We start from the raw sequence: 17,960 nt of genomic DNA on the forward strand, positions 1-17,960 counted from the left end.
AAGTAACATGCACTGAGCCAATTATGTTCCCCATGGTGGAAATAGTTTTGTGGTCTAAAAGGTGTACTCCTCATCCTTGCACTCTAGCTGGGCAACTAAACATAATAGGATTGAGATCCTGAGAGAGGATGCATCTTCTATATAATGCCCACCTCTGAGGAAAATTAGGAAAAAGATTGCTCTTTTATGCTATGTTCTTAATTATAAAGCTTCAAAGTAGCAATGGCATTGTCTGTTGTTTCTATACTTTTAAGAATACCCTGATATGCTGAACTGAGAAGGTGAAGCTTGACGCAGGATGGAAAATTATTTCTGTACTGCTATTATTTCCTAATACCTGAGCTGCAAGTCTCTGTTAAAGGCACAGCAACAACAAGTCAATAAAAGCTGGCAATCCTGTTTCTCACCATCATCAACTGTCTTATCAACTGTCTTTCCCCTTGTCTGTTTAAATTTTAAGCTCTTTGCAGGAGGGACATGTCTAATTTTTTTAACTTATGGATCTCTATACAGTAACATGTGTACTGATGGAGCTGTATACATAATAAACCATCATAAAATAACAATATCACCGTAAAATGACCCCTTTTGAATATCAGCTGATACCTGCATATCTTTAAATCCCAGTTCATGAAGGGTTTTTTCATCATAGTCAGTTGTTAGCTCATGTCCAGAAGAGATCATTCTTACAGGTCCCATAAGACCCCCTAAAGACAGATCACAAACCTGCTTCATTATTTGGATGGGAAAATTGCAATAATTTTTAAAAATAATGTTACAGGGTCTTCCAACTGAGTCACCTGACAAATTAACATTTTTGTTCATTCCTTTTGACATGAACAGGACTCATTTCCTTTAACAGGCCAACCAAATAATATTATGAATGCTCTAAATGAAGAAAACACATCCTTGAAACATCCTTTCAAAAAAATAATAACCCCAGGTGAAATGCAAAAAATGTTATATTCACTGCACAAACTATTTCCCTTAAAATGGAATAATTCTAAGCAAGTGGCTAACAAGTCAGGCCTAAGCTTGGATGTGACAGTGAATGCTTTAAAGCTTACCTGGAAAATCCCCTTTACGACTGCTTTGACCAAATTCCTGCAGATGAGCTTGTTGGTTTAACTGTTCTTTCTGCAAATTCTCGTACCAATGTGTAACCTCAGCTCTTAAATCTGCTACTTGATCACTTGGATACATTTCAATTGTCATCTGAAACATGACAGTTATTTAGTTGAGAATAAATGAAAAAAAATGATATAAAATATTTGTTGAACAAATAAATTGCTAGAGTGTACCTTGTCAGGAAGTCCAGCAGGCTGGCAAACAATTCTGAGAGGCAGTGACTGTTTGTCACTCAATGCTTTCAAATGGCTGCTGATCCCAGTGCCTTCAATCTGCCATTGTCTCAGATGATAAGCAAACCTGAGGTGGGAAATGAGACATAAACAAGCAATACCAACTGACTGCCTAAAAATCCTCTTCAGGCTGGTTTTTGGGACTGAGGTAAACCTAGTACAAGGCAAGTGCAAGAGGACTTCATGAATTTCTGTATTTTAAATTCTTTTGCTTTTTATAAAGACTAAAAGACTACAAAGCTAGCTTTATAAGTTGATGGGGGGGGGGGTCAACCTTGTTTCTCTTGAAACCCATCAACCCAATTCCACTTGGCAAACTGCCTTTAAAGCTAAGTAGCATTTCATAAGTTGTTTGAAACATGGCATGGAGATATGTGTTTAAAAGGAAAAGGTGTTTTAAATTATGTGGAACTAGTGAAAATACCTTGCATGAGCCTCAGTAATTTTTCAAATTGCAGTTGTTCTATTTTCTGCATCTGTTGAAATAACCTAGCTTGAGCTTAGTCACACAGAATAAAAATCAAACAGGGGAATTTAATAAAACTAATGACTTGGAATTCTCTCTTTAGGTATCTGAGAGTCCTTTAGCATAAAATAGGTACTATTTCTGTAAAAACAGAGGGGAGAATGATGATTTGACTCCGTCCATGACCACCTTTCACCACTATTTGTCATCTCTCCTGTAGCAGGAAATTCCAATTAACGCATATTTTACCTTCTCCGGAAAGCTTCTAAATGAGTTTTCAACATCAGCAGTCCTCGTTCAATAATGGTGAGGCTTGAGTGCGAATCATGCTCAAGATTGCTAGATGCTATCATGAGGCTTTCCATGCACTTGCTAATGAATTCTTGTTCTTTCTCCAGACCTGTTTTACCTGAAAGATGTAAAAATAATTAATAAACATGCCAAAATGTATTGTCTCTCTGAGAGAGAGAAAAAACTTTGATGCATAATTTTTCCATTGGACTGAGCACGTAACTTCCAGAAGGCTTTTGACATAATTCCTCACCCAAGGCTCCTGTGTAAATTTAGCTTTCATGGAGTAAAAGGAGAGGGTCCACTTAGGGATCACAAAGTGGTTAAAGAACACAGAGAGTGGAAATAAATGGCAATTTCTCCCAGTGAAGGAATGTAACCAGTGGAGTTACACAGGGCTCTGTATTAGGACCAGTGCTTTTCAATCTATTCATAAATGATCTGGAATTGAGAGTGGGTAGTGAAGTGGCCAAATTTGCTGATGACAGTAAGCTTTTTAGGGTAGTTGAAACCAAAAGGGATTGTGAGGAGTTCCAAAGTTACAGTATATCACAGAAGTGAGCACACCCCTCACATTTTGTAAATATTTTATCTTTTCATGTGACAACCCTGAAGAAATGACACTTTGCTACAATGTAAAGAAGTGAATATACAGCTTGTATAACAGTGTAAATTTGCTGTCCACTCAAAATAACTCAACACACAGCCATTAATGTCTAAACCGCTGGCAACAAAAGCGAGTACACCCCTAAGTGAAACTGTCCAAATTGGGATTAGCCATTTTCCCTCCCCGGTGTCATGTGATTTATTAGCATTACAAGGTCTCAGGTGTGAATGGGGAGCAGGTGTGTTAAATCTGGTGTTATCGCTCTCACCCTCTCATACTGGTCACTGGAAGTTCAACATGGCACCTCACGGCAAAGAACTCTCTGAGGATCTGAAAAAAGAATTGTCGCTCTACATAAAGATGGCCTAGGCTATAAGAAGATTGCCAAGATCCTGAAACTGAGCTGCAGCACGGTGGCCAAGACCATACAGCGGTTTAACAGGGCAGGTTCCACTCAGAACAGGCCTTGCCATGGTCGGCCAAAGAAGTTGAGTGCAAGTGTTCAGCGTCATATCCAGAGGCTGGCTTTGGGAAATAGACGTGTGAGCGCTGCCAGCACTGCTGCAGAGGTTGCAGGGGTGGAGGGTCAGGCTGTCAGTGCTCAGACCATGCGCCGCACACTGCATCAAATTGGTCTGCAGGGCTGTCGTCCCAGAAGGAAGCCTCTTCTAAAGATGATGCACAAGAAAGACCACACACAGTTTGTTGAAGACAAGCAGACTAAGCACATGGATTAGTGGAACCATGTCCTGTGGTCTGATGAGACCAAGATAAACTTATTTGGTTCAGATGGTGTCAAGCGTGTGTGGCGACAACCAGGTGAGGAGTACAAAGACAAGCGTGTCTTGCCTACAGCCAAGCACGGTGGTGGGAGTGGTCTGGGGCTGCATGAGTGCTGCCGGCACTGCGGAGCTACAATTCACTGAGGGAACCATGAATGCCAACATGTACTGTGACATACTGAAGCAGAGCATGATCCCCTCCCTTCGGAGACTGGGCCGCAGGGCAGTATTCCAGCATGATAACGACCCCAAACACACCTCCAAGACGACCACTGCCTTGCTAAAGAAGCTGAGGGTAAAGGTGATGGACTGGCCAAGCACGTCTCCAGACCTAAACCCTATCGAGCATCTGTGGGGCATCCTGAAATGGAAGGTGGAGTGGAGGAGCGCAAGGTCTCTAACATCCACCAGCACCGTGATGTCGTCATGGAGGAGTGGAAGAGGATTCCGGTGGCAACCTGTGAAGCTCTGGTGAACTCCATGCCCAAGAGGGTTAAAGGCAGTGCTGGAAAATAATGGTGGCCACACAAAATGTTGACACTTTGGGCCCATTTTGGACAGTTTCACTTAGGGGTGTACTCACTTTTGTTGCCAGCGGTTTAGACATTAATGACTGTGTGTTGAGTTACTTTGAGAGGACATCAAATTTACACTTTTATACAAACTGTATACTCACTACTTTACATTGCAGCAAAGTGTCATTTCTTCAGGGTTGCCACATGAAAAGATATATTAAAATATTTACAAAATGTGAAGGGTGTACTCAGTTCTGTGATATATTGTCTCTCTCCAAGCTGGGAGAAAGGGCATCTAAATGGTAAATGAAGTTCAATGTAAGCAAGTGTAGAGTAATACACGTCAGGGGAAAAAATCCCAACTTCAAGTATACAATGATGGAATCAGAGGTAGCAGTAATCAAGCAAGAAAGGTATGTATGTATGTATGTATGTATGTATGTATGTAGAATTTTTGTAAGCTGTCCCATTCGCTTGAGCCTCGGGACGGCTTACATACAATAACCAAACACAATACAAATAGTGCACATAAAATCCAGATTCACCCTGGCTGCAAATTAAAAAACCTATAGATGACATTAAAAATTGTTTAAATATTGTTTAAATAAAAAGGTCTTAGCCTGGCGCTGAAAAACAAATAATGACAGCGGCAGGCAGACCTCTCTGGGGAGCGCATTCCATAGGTGGGGCGCCACTGCAGAGAACGCCCTCCTCCAGGTACTTAGCCTCTTAATGTCTTTCACGGGGGGTTCCCGGAGGAGGGCCTCTGCTGCTGATCTCAGGGGGCGGGAGGGCAAATATGGAAGAAGGCGTTCCTTTAGGTATCCAGGTCCCAAGCCGTTAAGGGCTTTATAGGTGAGAACCAGCACCTTGAATTGAGCCCGGACTTTGATGGGGAGCCAGTGAAGCTGGTAGAGGACTGGGGTTATATAAGAATAACGTCCAGTCCCCGTCAGCAACCTGGCTGCTCTATTTTGCACCATCTGAAGTATCCAGACTGTCTTCAAGGGCAGCCCCGTGTAGAGCACGTTACAGAAATCCAATCGGGAAGTAACCAATGCATGTGTCACTGTCGTTAGGCAATTTTGGGGTGGTGGTGGACAACTCGATGAAAATGTCATCCCAACGGACAGCTGCTGTGAAGAAGGCAAACACCATGCTAGGCATAATTAGGAAAGGAATTAAAAATAGTACTGCCACGATCACACACACCGCTTATATAAATCTTCAGTGGAATTAGAATATTATGTCCTGTTCTGGTCACATTACTTGAAAGCAACATTGAAAATAAAATGATCAAGGAACTGAGCAACTCCTCAATGAGCAGCAGCTGCAACTGGGACTGTTTAGCTTTGAAAAAAGATAAGGAAGAGACATAGCAGAGGTGTATAAAATAATGCATTGTATGGAGAAAGCAGAGAGGGCGACATTTTTCTCCCTCTCTCATAACACTAGAACCCGGGGTCATCTGATGAAGCTGACTGGCGGGAGGTTTAGGACAGATCAAAGGACGCACTTCATTAAGTAATGTATAACCAAACTACAGAAGTTGTGGTGGTCATCCATTTGGACAGCTGTAAAAGGGGACTGGACAGATGCATGAAGGAAGAAGGTATGAGTAGCTACTGGATTTGCTGGCTTTGTGCTGCCTCCTTTACCAGAGGTGGCAGGCCTGCATACACCGGTTGCTGAAGAGCTTGGGCAGGTGGAGGTCTTATAACCCATCCTACTTGAGGGATCCTGTGGGCAGCTGATTTGCCACCATGTGCACAGAGTGCTGGATTAGAGGGGCCACTGATCTGATCCCGCATGGATTTTCTTATGCTCTTACATTCTTAACAGTATCTCATACCATTAATATAATAGGAGTTAATATACTGTATTGCTGCACGGCTCACATCTCCAGATTGTGCTCTTAAAGCAATGCCCCAGAATTGGTCCATACCACACAGCTGCAAAAAAGAACAAGAAGTCGGTTATTTCTTTTATTTAACCGACCACCTAAGTACAAAACAGTTGCTCTTGTGTGCTAATAACACCACTAATAAACATGTCTGCTTTTTGCCTCTCACCCATCCATTTTATCTGTTCGTGGCTAAATAGCATTTCAAATGAAGGGCTTTCGCTCCCTTCTTCACCAGTTTGCAAGGACAGACCAGAAGAAGAGAGGGCTGCAGCAGAAATGGAGGAACTATACTCGCTTATTCTGTTTGGAATGAACTCTAAATATAATTTAGTTTTCTGCTTTCTTTGATCCTGCATGCTTCTCCCTCTCCTCTCCTAGTTCAGCATGGCTATGCGGAGATAGATAGCTTTTTTCATGTTTTAACTGAACAATTTGCATTACACATAAACTTTGATAAACTGTGATTAGTCCTAGCTATGGTTTACTTCTTTATTTCATTTCTATACCATCTCACAGCCAAAGATTTCTGAGAATTTTATACTGAATGTAATGGTTTACCGAGATAAGCCAAATTCAGATCTCAGGTTTACGCAAGTAAAGAGAGCCAGTGTGGTGTAGTGGTTAAGACTGCAAGACTGGGAGACAGGAGACCTGGGTTCTAGTCCCCACTCAGCCATGGAACTCACTGGGTAGCTTTGGGTCAGTAACAGACTCTCAGCTCAACCTACCTCACAGAGTTGTTAAAACAATAAGACTGAGAGGAGGGAGGGGGGAGAATTAGGTAGGCTGCTTCGAGTTCCTTGAAAGGAAAAAGGTGGAAGGTAACAGCAACTTCAGACAGTCTGGAGGCCATTCCACCTCCACTCTTGAATCCAATCTGCCATATTTTGCATTTTGCCCTGCAAAAGGCCAAGAAACTAGCTGGTCTGCCACTAGAATTCAGAAGCAAACTCCCCCATAGCTCTACAGAGCTGCCTTTTCTTTAAAAATGGGGAGCAATAGAGGGTACAAATCAACTGCATCAGTAAGAATGGTTGTCCCCCAACCCAAATTACGTTAGCTGAATTTACAAAAGGTATTCAAGGCAAGCCTTTTGAAACACAACTAGAACTGAGCAGGGATTTAAATAGAAACCTTCCAGATTTAGGGCTATGTTTCCACCTGCAAGGATCACAAGAGTTCTCAGGTAAAACTACTCTTACGTTCAAAATCTTACCACAATACAATATATTCCCTCCTCTGAGTGAGTTCTGAAAGGTATGGCCCTTTGATTCACAGGTTGTCTGCTTTAGTGACTATTACCTCAACATGGCTTGTCAAGCAATTCAGTACAATCTGACCACCTGCCACAGCAGTCACTTACTCATGTGGCTTTTCCATATATTCAACTTACTTGGACTGCTCCATTTCTCCCACTTCAAAGCCCCTGGCTTCAATTAATAGGGCCGAATGGAAATGCTGTACCATGAAGCAGCTCAGTTGATTTACGTACGTTTATTCTAATCTTTCTGCCCTACTTCTGCAAACTTCATGAGAAATCACTTGCCTTTTCTAGCCACATTCCAAAGCTTTCGTAGATCCACAGGCCTGATACAACACTATTAAACTTCATACTATAGGGAGGCATATGGCAGGCTTCCCATTTAATAAGGACAGAATTTCCTGTTCCCCACAGTTATACATGGTGATAAAATTTTTGATGGTTATAATCTGCCCCCCCCCATAAGAAACCTCTCATCTATGTCTTGTACAAGAAATAAAGGCCACATTACATCTGTTCCATAGCAATACTCACCAAACATTTGCTTATCAAAACCACTATCATGAAAAGTTGAAGAACCATGTAAATATTAAAATAGGAATAGTAAAATAGCAACTAGTAATGCTGTGCACTTGCTTACCTCAGAGTTTGAACCACCATCATATGCACTAGTAGCCAATCGAGCCAAATTACATAAATGCTGAAACAAATTCAATCCAGTCATGCTAATTGTTTCAGGCTTTAGCTGAGGCATCTAAATTAAAGAAGATCACATTTTGATTTGAACAGAAAGAGAAGGAGCACAACAGTCAATCTTGCTGTCAACAGAAAAGCTAATTGGTTCTGCATCAAACAAGCTGATTTTCCTTTTACCTTTTCTAAAAAAAGATGCTTATAGGTTTCCATTCCCATGGCATGCTGATCTTTACTTCGTACTTGATTTAAGAACCAGTGTAGCGCATCATCATAGCACTCCGAATCTTCTACCAAACAGTGCCATAGTATGTCTACTTGTTCCAGACTTAACCCTAGAAATGCAGAACAACATATGACAATGTTCCGGTGAAAGGCAGTTAGCATCTTCCCTCTATGGTATGCCCTTGGCCAACACAGTTAGACAGCCTCCTGGTTCCATTCCCTGTCTACTGTCTGGACTGAAACACCATCTCCGAAATCACACGCACCTGCAAGAGAACTAAAGTGTTGTGAATCTTTTAACAAGCTAGGCTACTCAAAACCAGAGGTTACTATAATCTTTCTAAGCTGCTCTTTACTATCTGAAAACGGTTGTGGTTTTGCAAGGGTGTCTTTGTTTCCTCTCTGTTTGGCTGATATCACATTGAAATTTATACTAAAACTATCAGAGCTCCAACTAATCATAATTAAAATGAAAACAAAAGTGACAACTTACTGAAGTGATCTGGTGATCCCAGAGTTGAAAAGACACATGTCAAGAACTGAAGGCGCACCTGAACTTCGGCACTGTGGCTGTACCTATCATTCAAATTAGATTATTTCAGTATATTCTCAGTCATCTGCGTGAGTGAGTGAGTGAGTGAGTGAGAGCGAGCACTGCTTACCATCTTATACATTTGAGATTATAAGTGAACCCAAAGCAATTTCAAAATATGTTTTTCCTCCATGGATGCCATTTATGATCTGGTATAAAAAGAGTCTGGCCATTCTGTGGTTCTGTAAACTGCCAGCATGGACCTACTGTGCACATTTTTAAGATATTCATCTTAGACTGAAGATTTCACTAATCAGGATTTTTAGTCACTTATTTAAGGTAAAAGTAAAGGATGAAACACAGCACATCAGAAATACCAGGAGTCTAAATTATCATCATCTGGTCTTATGTAGCAATGTTGATGCAGTAGTTAAAGGCAAGGAGCTATTAACAGGGTTGTGGTCCTGCAAGATGCTGGATTAGAACTCCTACAATCCATTCCTTGCTATAGGAAGGGCTGATGAAAAGTTGCAATCAAAAGCATCTGAAGGAGCACATGTTCCTCACCACTGTGCTCAATGGTTTACTCATACTTCCAAGAAGTTTTGAGTTGAAGGGAAAAGTACATTGGCAGGTCTCTAGGATCTGAAGGATCCCATAAGAAATTAAAACCCTGGGGGTTGTTATAGGCCTCACATATCATCCATGCCTAACTGTACCTGACTTATAATTAGTATCCCTTAACAAAATTTTGTGTTTTTCATATTAAATAGTAATTGCAAATACATTTTATTGTGTTTTGCTTGTTCTTTTTAAATGTACAATTGTGTTTATTTAACCAGATTCATAAATTGTCTGTAAGTGTGGCAGGACTACAAATCTCAACCCCCAAAGAGAAAGTATTTTGATTCAACAGTGCTGAAATCTTTCAGTGCCTTGTCCGAACTATAACTTAGCCAATACATCATCATGGCATTCACAGTAGTTTTTATATAGGCCATTATCCTTTATGTCTAATAAAGTTACTGTGTGCTGCCATTTCAGTGAGCTCTGTCCATATGATGAATTGCTTCCTGTTGAATTGGCATCAAGGTCATAAGAAGTACAACAGGAAGGGGTGAATGATGGGTGCAGAGCATACAGTGGCAGCGCTGAAAGAGCATTCCCAAGCACTAAGCATTCCCAAGAGAGTACCCAACACAACAGCTCACAGGTGCCATGAAACCACTTTCAATGTCCTTGCTCCTGGGTATTGCAATATATTACTTCATTATTCCCCCCCCCCCCCAAAAGCAGTAAGTCTGGAAAATTCTGATCAAATCAGTGTGATTAGAAACACAGAGCTGTCAGTCAACATATTCCCTCCTCCTCTCGGTGCCCCATTTTCCTTACATAGAAAGCTTGGCAAGAAATGCCAACTATGCCTTTCTTAATCACTTCAAAGCTTCAGGAAAGTTCACATTCTAATGCAGTACTCTGGAGAAGCCCTGCTTTGATTCATTACCTGAATCTTTCCAAACCAAATGAATTTAGTTCAGAATTCAGTTGAATTCATGCACTAACTAGACTTTGGGTTCATCCCTGAAACCTCATTCCATCCACATACAGCAAACCACTTCTGAAATTGAAGGTATGGGGGTGTTTTGTTGAAAAAATAAAAGTCAAAATTCCATTTGGCACACCAAGGGGAGCTAGAATTGGACATCAGTATAAAACATGCATAACCCCAAAAAATCCAATTCCGTTCCCACATGCCATCTCAAATCAATTCAACGTTTTTGCCCGTTTTTTGGGCCATTCCGTTCCACGCACAAGTGACATAGCAATCTTCCCCCTACCTACAGTGTGCACCTCACCAATAAAGGTGCACTATAGCTTCACTTACTTCTGCACCCCCAACCACAAAGCCTCCATCCTTTGACCAAAGTTCTAGACTACTGCCTCACCATGAACAGGGACAATTAGTCACTCAGAAACCAGTGCTCAGTGTGCCTGGAAGTTCACCTTGTGGAGATGCTTTTTTTTTGCGGGGGGGGGGTGCTTCGGGAAAGAAAGAAAAACTGCTGAGGGGCTGGGGCGCAGGAAGTAAAAGCACATCTATACACAGTGTATTAACATATTTTCCTTTGGACAACTGCTATCTCAGATCAACTCAAAATACACCTATCTTATGAAAGTGGGGGTTTTTTGTTTTTGGTGTGTTCATGTGTTTGTTTAAGCTGCTCTCCTTTTCCATTCACCACAAGTGTTCACAGGGGTCAAAAAAGCAAATAAGTAATGGATAACAGTGAGCCAGAAGACAAAATTTATTAGGAACCTAGTCTGGCCATATTGTAATGGCTTTTAATTATGTTCAGGGGAAGAAAGAGAGACTGAAAAATTCCAAATCATGACTCTACAAAGGTCCCCACCCCCTCGCCCAATACCATACTTACAATGCATGTTTATGCCGTCCTTCCCTGACAGCTTGAATGTAGTGCACCAAATTATCAAAGAAAAGCTTCATCATATTAAGTTCTTTTTCAGCCCACCTGTTTCAATTTAAGGGACACATCAATTCACATCGAGAGGATGTGTTGAAAAATAAATATGTACAAAATAAGGCAAATAATTGTTTTACATTTAAATAGACGAAGTGTTTTTCATAAGGTTTTTCAGCTTAAAGATGCTCTGAAGTGTGCAGTGTTTGCACTAACTATACATATTTTCTTGAAGATCAGTTCCTCCATTCATTACCCTCAAGGGCTATGCATAGCCTGGATTACTCTACCTTTCCTCAACACATTTTGCTCGATTAAGGAGGATTAATTAAGCCTTGATTAAGCCTCCTTTATATACATTCAGTGTTTTAAAAGGTCTAGTAGCTTTGATATAAATGAAAGAGGCTTAGAGAGAAGAATAATGTCAATTTATGATTAATGTTACAATGCAAAATAATTATTCATATAGATCCAAACTGGTTTCCAATGTCATTCTTACAACCTTAGTATTTCTTTGATATGCAGTCATTTCAACCAAGATAATTACTTCCAGTATTTTACTGAACCATTCTTTCTTGCATTCCTAGCAGTTGATGGCTGGAGAGAAACAGACACATACCTGCACCTACATGCCTGATCTGTTGCATCAATACTGGTCAAACAGGTAAAATGGTTAAAATTGATTTATCCATTTTGAGCAGGAATGGACAGTCAAACATATTAGCAGATATTTCTGATCTTCAATACTAGAATACCGTAATATTTAACTATTTAATAATGCAAAACACATACACAACCTTCAAACCGACTGCATGTTCTCCTCGTTCACTCAGTTGATGCTTAACCATGGTCTCTGGCGTATCAGCATATAGGATTCAAAGGACACCATACCCAAGTTTCACCTAAGGGCTCTTCCTAATGTTATTTCTACGTTGTGGGAGGTGTTGCAGCATGGCTTCTTCCCATGGAGCAAAAGAATTCCAAGAAGCCCCAGAGCTTTCTTTTCCTAGGCTGTCACGTGAAGGCTTCTGACATTACCCTTCACACTGCATGAAGGAGCCACACTGCAGCATCTCCCACACTATGAAGGCTAGAAGGAGCCATTAGTATTAAGGAACTGTGGAGGAATGCCTACCACCAAGAGCTAGACAGAACACTCCATTTGATTAAAAAGAACAATCACACAAGAAGTCAGAGGTCACGATAGAGGGTGCTGCCTCCTTGTAGTTTTGGGGCTTGGGGTGGATAAATGGACCCATGGTTAATTGAATACCAGATAAAAAGGAATGGGCTTGAGGGGAGAGAGAGGTATGGTCTGAGTTGCCTATGGAAAGCTACACATGGAAGTTTTCTGAGTGAAAAAAATGAACGGGAACTGCAACTGATGGTACTAATCGCTTAACAACTGTAATGAAGTGGGTACTGTCACAGTATTAGGAACTACACTTACATGACAACCCCTCAACAATTATCCCCTTCTAGTTGGACAGGCACAATGTACTTACATTGTTATCCAATGTGTGTCATAACTGCTCCCAAATTGCTGAAATGTACCAAATAGTTTTGGAAGAAGTCGGAGAGAGACTACCACTGATCTAAAGAAAGAAAATGAGATTTGATGCAGAGAACGATCTTGAAACACTGTTAAACGCCTTCAAAGTTTTATGACCTCTGAATGAAAACAGAACATGCAACCACATTCAGGGGGAAAAATAAGCCTTTGCTTAATTAATAAGTAATTCATGACCAAGGAACACTTGCTTCATGTTGCTGAGAACTGAGGTACATGATTACATGCGCAAACCAGATGTTTAAATATGGACATGCTGCAGTTATTTCCATTAGTGCAGCAGCTTAAAACAGGTATTTATAATGCAAAAACTGGCCGAAACTATCCCCATGTATGCAGCCAGTTCACACCAGGGCTTTTCCAGAATGGCTGTGATATGGAACAGATCTGTATAAATTTAATGAGCAGGGGTCTTTTTCATTTAATTTCTGCACAATGTGGTGGAAATTTTGTGTGTGAATAGAGCTGCAAGACAGCCATAAGGAAAGAGAACTAAGAAAGAAGAGGGAGGTTAGAAACTGTGAGAACTGAAACAGAGTGGGAAAACTAGAAAGTTGATCTTTTACACTGTCACTGAGAACTCCAAAGCACACTCCTTAGAGAAGCTGGCTGTACCAAAGGTGGCATAAACTCAGAGCTCTGCAATGACAAAGAATAATCTGCTGTGCGCTCTAACTTCATGCAGGACAGCACCAACTGCGTGGGTGAAATGCAGAGTTTTAGAGAACTCCAGTTATACTCCAATTTTATTCAGACTGCCTCTTCCTGACACTCTGGTTGCTTCCAACATCCTGGGGTGGGGAGGAGGCGGTGGCGAGTAGTACAGCAGGGATCAGAGTAGTCCCTGAGGACTGTACTGGGAGTTGAAGGTTGCCAGCTGCCAAATGGTTCACTAGATTCTCTGGTGTAGATAATACACCTGCTTTCAGATAAAGCTGCTTTTTATTAGAAGAAACTCAGCAGATAATCCACAACCACCACTGAAATACTGAAGTGTGGCTCACGCTTATTTACCTGTTATTTGCTAAATTTTCAAGGCAGCCTTCAATGAATCTCATTCGAATCTGCCTGTCAGTAAACCAACAAACTAACGAGCACAGAAGCTTCTCTGCTTCATTTATCAGACCTTCAGAAAGATGAATCTAGGACGAGTAAGAGAAAAGTTATTGACAATTATTATTACATTTTCTTTGGAAAATATTCTCGTGTGATATTTAACTTACTGCATCTTCATCCTGGACCAGATCCCACAAAAGGGTATTTCCCTTCTTACAAACATTATCCAAGTTAATATCTGTCACTGCGTTGCTGTTGAACTGGTGCTTATGAACTGCTGGCCCTGAGCAAAAGACAGGTGTTATTAAAAACACGGAAAGTTTATCCCGATTTGAACGGACTCTGTCCATGCACAGCTGTCAATATGCTAGAAATACAACCCTACAACTTGAAACAATGCACTTAGGAAAACCACTCCCAGGGATGTAGAGGGACCCAATACAGAATCATGCAGTGTCAATACTATTTGCTAAAGGACATTCGGGGTCGGGGTATTTTCATTTTTTTCATCATTTAGAAAACTTTTTATCATTGATAACCAGTCACTGTGGTGTGCAAAGCACACAAGAGCTTTCTCTTTCGTACTGTCTTGGTACTAAAGTAGTTTGCACATAGCTTTTTGAGGTACAGTTGATTTAAAAACAAAACAAAACAAAACAGGCCGCTTTATATTGTCAACAGAGAATGAGTACCAACAGATTCAAAGTCAAATTTGCGGTGGAAAATCTGACGACGACAAAAGTATTTCATATCTGCATTTGCCTGTAGAGTGGTATGGCGAGAAAAGACATCCAAATGAAATAGGTTATAAAAAAGTAAAGTGGATGGTTGTTGAAAAAAGTAAAGTTATCCGGTAACACAATTAACTTATCTTGATCCACAGTCCATGTTTGCTGTATGGAACATTAGCGATGTATTAGGAATCCAGTTTGGGGGTGAAAATCCGTCAAAATTTCCTCAGCTCCCCAGACTCTGACCTACTTTTCTCTGCTTTAATTCCACCTTGTGTCAAACATTTGAATGGGCACCTGGCAGGAAACAGTCTACAAGTACGGCCTGTGCACACACAGTCCATGTGTCTGCTGTGCTAGCAGAGCTTTGCTCCCACACACATGATTTGTGAGCTTTGTGTACTTTGTATACTCTACCCAAAGGAATCTGCAAGCATTCCCAAGCATTTGCAGACTTGATCTCAGCTTGGTTTCACTTCCTGGCCAGGGCCAAGCATGGGAAAAAAGTGAATGCAGGAGAACCAGACACCACTAAGATCTTCACATTCCTACTAAGCACACAGAACTGTGCACACAAATTTCCACTCCAAAAGAGGAGCTGCTCTTGGAATCAATCTCTGTAATTACTCCAAGTTGGCACCTCTGTTTGAAATGAATGGGGAAGGCCCTGTTCATGGGAGAGCTGCATGTGCACAGTTGAGCCTCTGTGCCACCAAAACACACCGAATGGGATCACATTATTACTACCCTGACCATGCTTTCTTTCTTTGGCATATACATGTCTGTAGCCAAGGCCTGGATCAATTTTCCTTTATAAATGTAGGATTCAGACACCCATTTAATGCATGATCAGTTTTTACGGCTATGGTGAATTCAGAGGAAGCAACAAAGAAGTCCTCAAAATGATAATAATACAGGCACCTAGAAAACCCAGGCACAGCAAAACTTCTGTTGAATCTTGGAAGTATAAGCCTAATTATGTCCCAGCTTCAGGACCTCTCCTCTACTTTGAGTGGCACTCTTATAGACAGATTAGAAACCTGCATATGTTTCCTTTTAACTAGTCCTAAATGCTCCCCTGCTTTTCCACTAGAAAATTGCCTCCCTGCTTAAACAGGAACAAAATACTGCAGACACATCAGTCAGCTAAGGGAATGATAGGACCAGGCCACAGTCCATTCAAATGCTGACAGGAAAGCCCGCACAACGTACTATTACTGCCTAGCCGCAGTATGTGATATTCCTCCCTGAATTTTTCTTATAGCTTGCCAAATTCTACCATAACCAGTAAGCTAGCCAAGAATCAGTCAACTATTTTTGTTGGCCCAATGGTGTTTTTTAAAATTTTCTAAGCATGGTTATATTGTACTTCATCCTTTAGTAGTTCAAGGTAGAACAGCATTTATCTAGGGATGTGCAAGGAATTGGGTGTGGGGGATAACAATCCAATGATCTTCATGCTTCAGTCCCCCTCGAGATTCCAGGGTCGTCAGCCCTGCACTGGCACAATTCACTATGATGTGAGTTGATCCAGTTGATGGACTTCTGTCTCAAAGACAGACTATGATTTGAGTACTTTAAAAGAAGAGGGAGCAATTTGAGAAATGATATTATTTGCACCATTTGCATGACTAAACCATTTGCAAAGATCATGGTATTTTGTATGTTTTATGGAAATCGATACCTGCAAAGCACATGGATCTAGTAAAAGGGCTGATCTGTGCAAACTGCTTTTGGGTGATTATTTGTATAAAATATGCAAAATACTGTGATTTATGCAATTTGTTACTCAAACAGTGGCACTTGCACAATTTTGTTTAGTATTTTATATATGATAACCATAGCCTATCTTGGAGATGGAAGTTCACAGGGAAAAACCCAACTAACCCACTTCCAATCAGAAATCCAATTCAGCAGATTAGAAGTCGGAAGCAGGTTCAAACAAGCCAGGGTTGCCAAGCATCAGGACATCTCTGAAATCACTACTACAAAAATTATACAACCATTCAATAATTTATGGGCTATATTCATAGCAGGTACACTGAAACTAGTGGGATTTTCCTTAGTAATCTGGATCTAACCCCATAAAATTAACCTGAAACAGAATGAAATGTTTAGCTGAATGTACACATTTTTACCAGGCACCAAAGAAGTTTGTAATACAAACTTTTCTAAGAAAGAGGTTTCTTAGCCCACGGCACCGCCACCGAAAAAGCCTTATTTTCTTGTTGAATACTGTGTCCCCATCAACAGAGACACCTGAAGGAAAAGTTCAGTGGAAGCTATCAAAACACAGGCACATTAATAAAGGCCTTCTACATTACTGATGTGTTTTCAAGGATCCGCAAAATGGCGATTTAAGGACTTAACACAGTACCAGATTTCTTCCCCACCTGCTGGCCCTTTTTATGACATTTGTTCTTGAAATCATTTTAAGATATACACTGTTATTTCATGGGGGCATGGGGAATCCTGTAAGGTTGTCACGTATTTTATGTCCCTGCCTCAGTAGTTTCATCATCAACCTGAATGTAAAGATTGAGTAGGTGAAGCTTTTCCTGAAATGGGTGGGAAAAACTTCACCTATCAAATAACTGTATGCTAGGTTTCTGCTAAAAGCAGAGGAATATGACAGCAAAAGAGATGGAAAGTTCAACTCATTAGGTCAGCATTCAAGTAATCAGGGAAGTCACTAATTTTATGAGCTTTTCTTTACCAAGGACATCCTAATTGATTCCATTCTGTTGTTTCTTTCAAGTGTTCAGTTGGCTGGAGCAATGCATTGTTCTCCTTCCACTTACTAGCTCTTACCTTGGCTGAGATGTTCATGATAAATGGATGCAAGATTTGGAAGGTGCTGCTGAAGATGAGATGTTAGTTCAGCATGTGAGTTAATCTGTACCAGTTCCTCTTCACAACCAGATTCTTCTCCATCAAAATCTGCCATATTCTTCTCCGATTTTGCACTGACTTGGGAACTGCTACAACTGACATCATCAGCACTTAACATATCATCAACCATATGTCTGTAAGATACAGGCAAGCATCCGTAAATTAAAACTATAGCTTTTAGTCCCTGCAAACCCAATAAAGTAAAGAAGAACAGCATGTTTTCTTATGTGGCACAGGGTGGGATCATTCTGGTCAAAGGAAAATGGTCTCTTACAATAAAATATGTGCGTGAATATAATGAAACGAAAACCAAGCAGGCTTTGAATACTTGTTCTTCATTAAAAGTATAAGGCAAGCATCTGTAAGGCCACAACTGTCCAGTGCAAAACAACTTCACAGCAGCAAAAGAAAAATCTGCTGTAATTACAACATGAGGAACCAGTATACCTACAAATCACTAATATATGAATAACTATTTCCAAATATTTGGGGTGGGGGGCAATCCTGGTAAATCATGCTTGAATATGTACATATTGAAATACTACATTAAGCATATCTTCTTCCTATAGCACATGCAAGAGCTGGTACTCAG

General features: G+C 40.7%; 1 protein-coding gene across 5 annotated transcripts in view; it reads right to left on the reverse strand.

The window, feature by feature from the left end:
* The window catches only part of USP34 (ubiquitin specific peptidase 34), a 133,421-nt gene that overhangs the window by 60,994 nt on the left and 54,467 nt on the right, over positions 1-17,960 (reverse strand). For all 5 annotated transcript variants that reach the window (XM_044429321.1, XM_044429320.1, XM_044429323.1 and 2 more), the window contains 13 exons: positions 17,288-17,502; positions 13,913-14,028; positions 13,704-13,831; positions 12,625-12,714; positions 11,075-11,170; positions 8,601-8,683; positions 8,063-8,217; positions 7,830-7,943; positions 5,875-5,974; positions 2,077-2,236; positions 1,302-1,428; positions 1,068-1,215; positions 607-707 (listed from right to left, as the gene is read on the reverse strand). In XM_044429321.1, coding sequence (XP_044285256.1) covers positions 607-707; positions 1,068-1,215; positions 1,302-1,428; positions 2,077-2,236; positions 5,875-5,974; positions 7,830-7,943; positions 8,063-8,217; positions 8,601-8,683; positions 11,075-11,170; positions 12,625-12,714; positions 13,704-13,831; positions 13,913-14,028; positions 17,288-17,502 — 1,633 coding nt within the window. The remainder of the gene's footprint in view (positions 1-606; positions 708-1,067; positions 1,216-1,301; positions 1,429-2,076; positions 2,237-5,874; positions 5,975-7,829; positions 7,944-8,062; positions 8,218-8,600; positions 8,684-11,074; positions 11,171-12,624; positions 12,715-13,703; positions 13,832-13,912; positions 14,029-17,287; positions 17,503-17,960) is intronic.

This window comes from Varanus komodoensis, unplaced genomic scaffold (genome assembly GCF_004798865.1).
Source record: "Varanus komodoensis strain SLA01 unplaced genomic scaffold, ASM479886v1 scaffold2, whole genome shotgun sequence".
Lineage (NCBI taxonomy): Eukaryota > Metazoa > Chordata > Lepidosauria > Squamata > Varanidae > Varanus > Varanus komodoensis.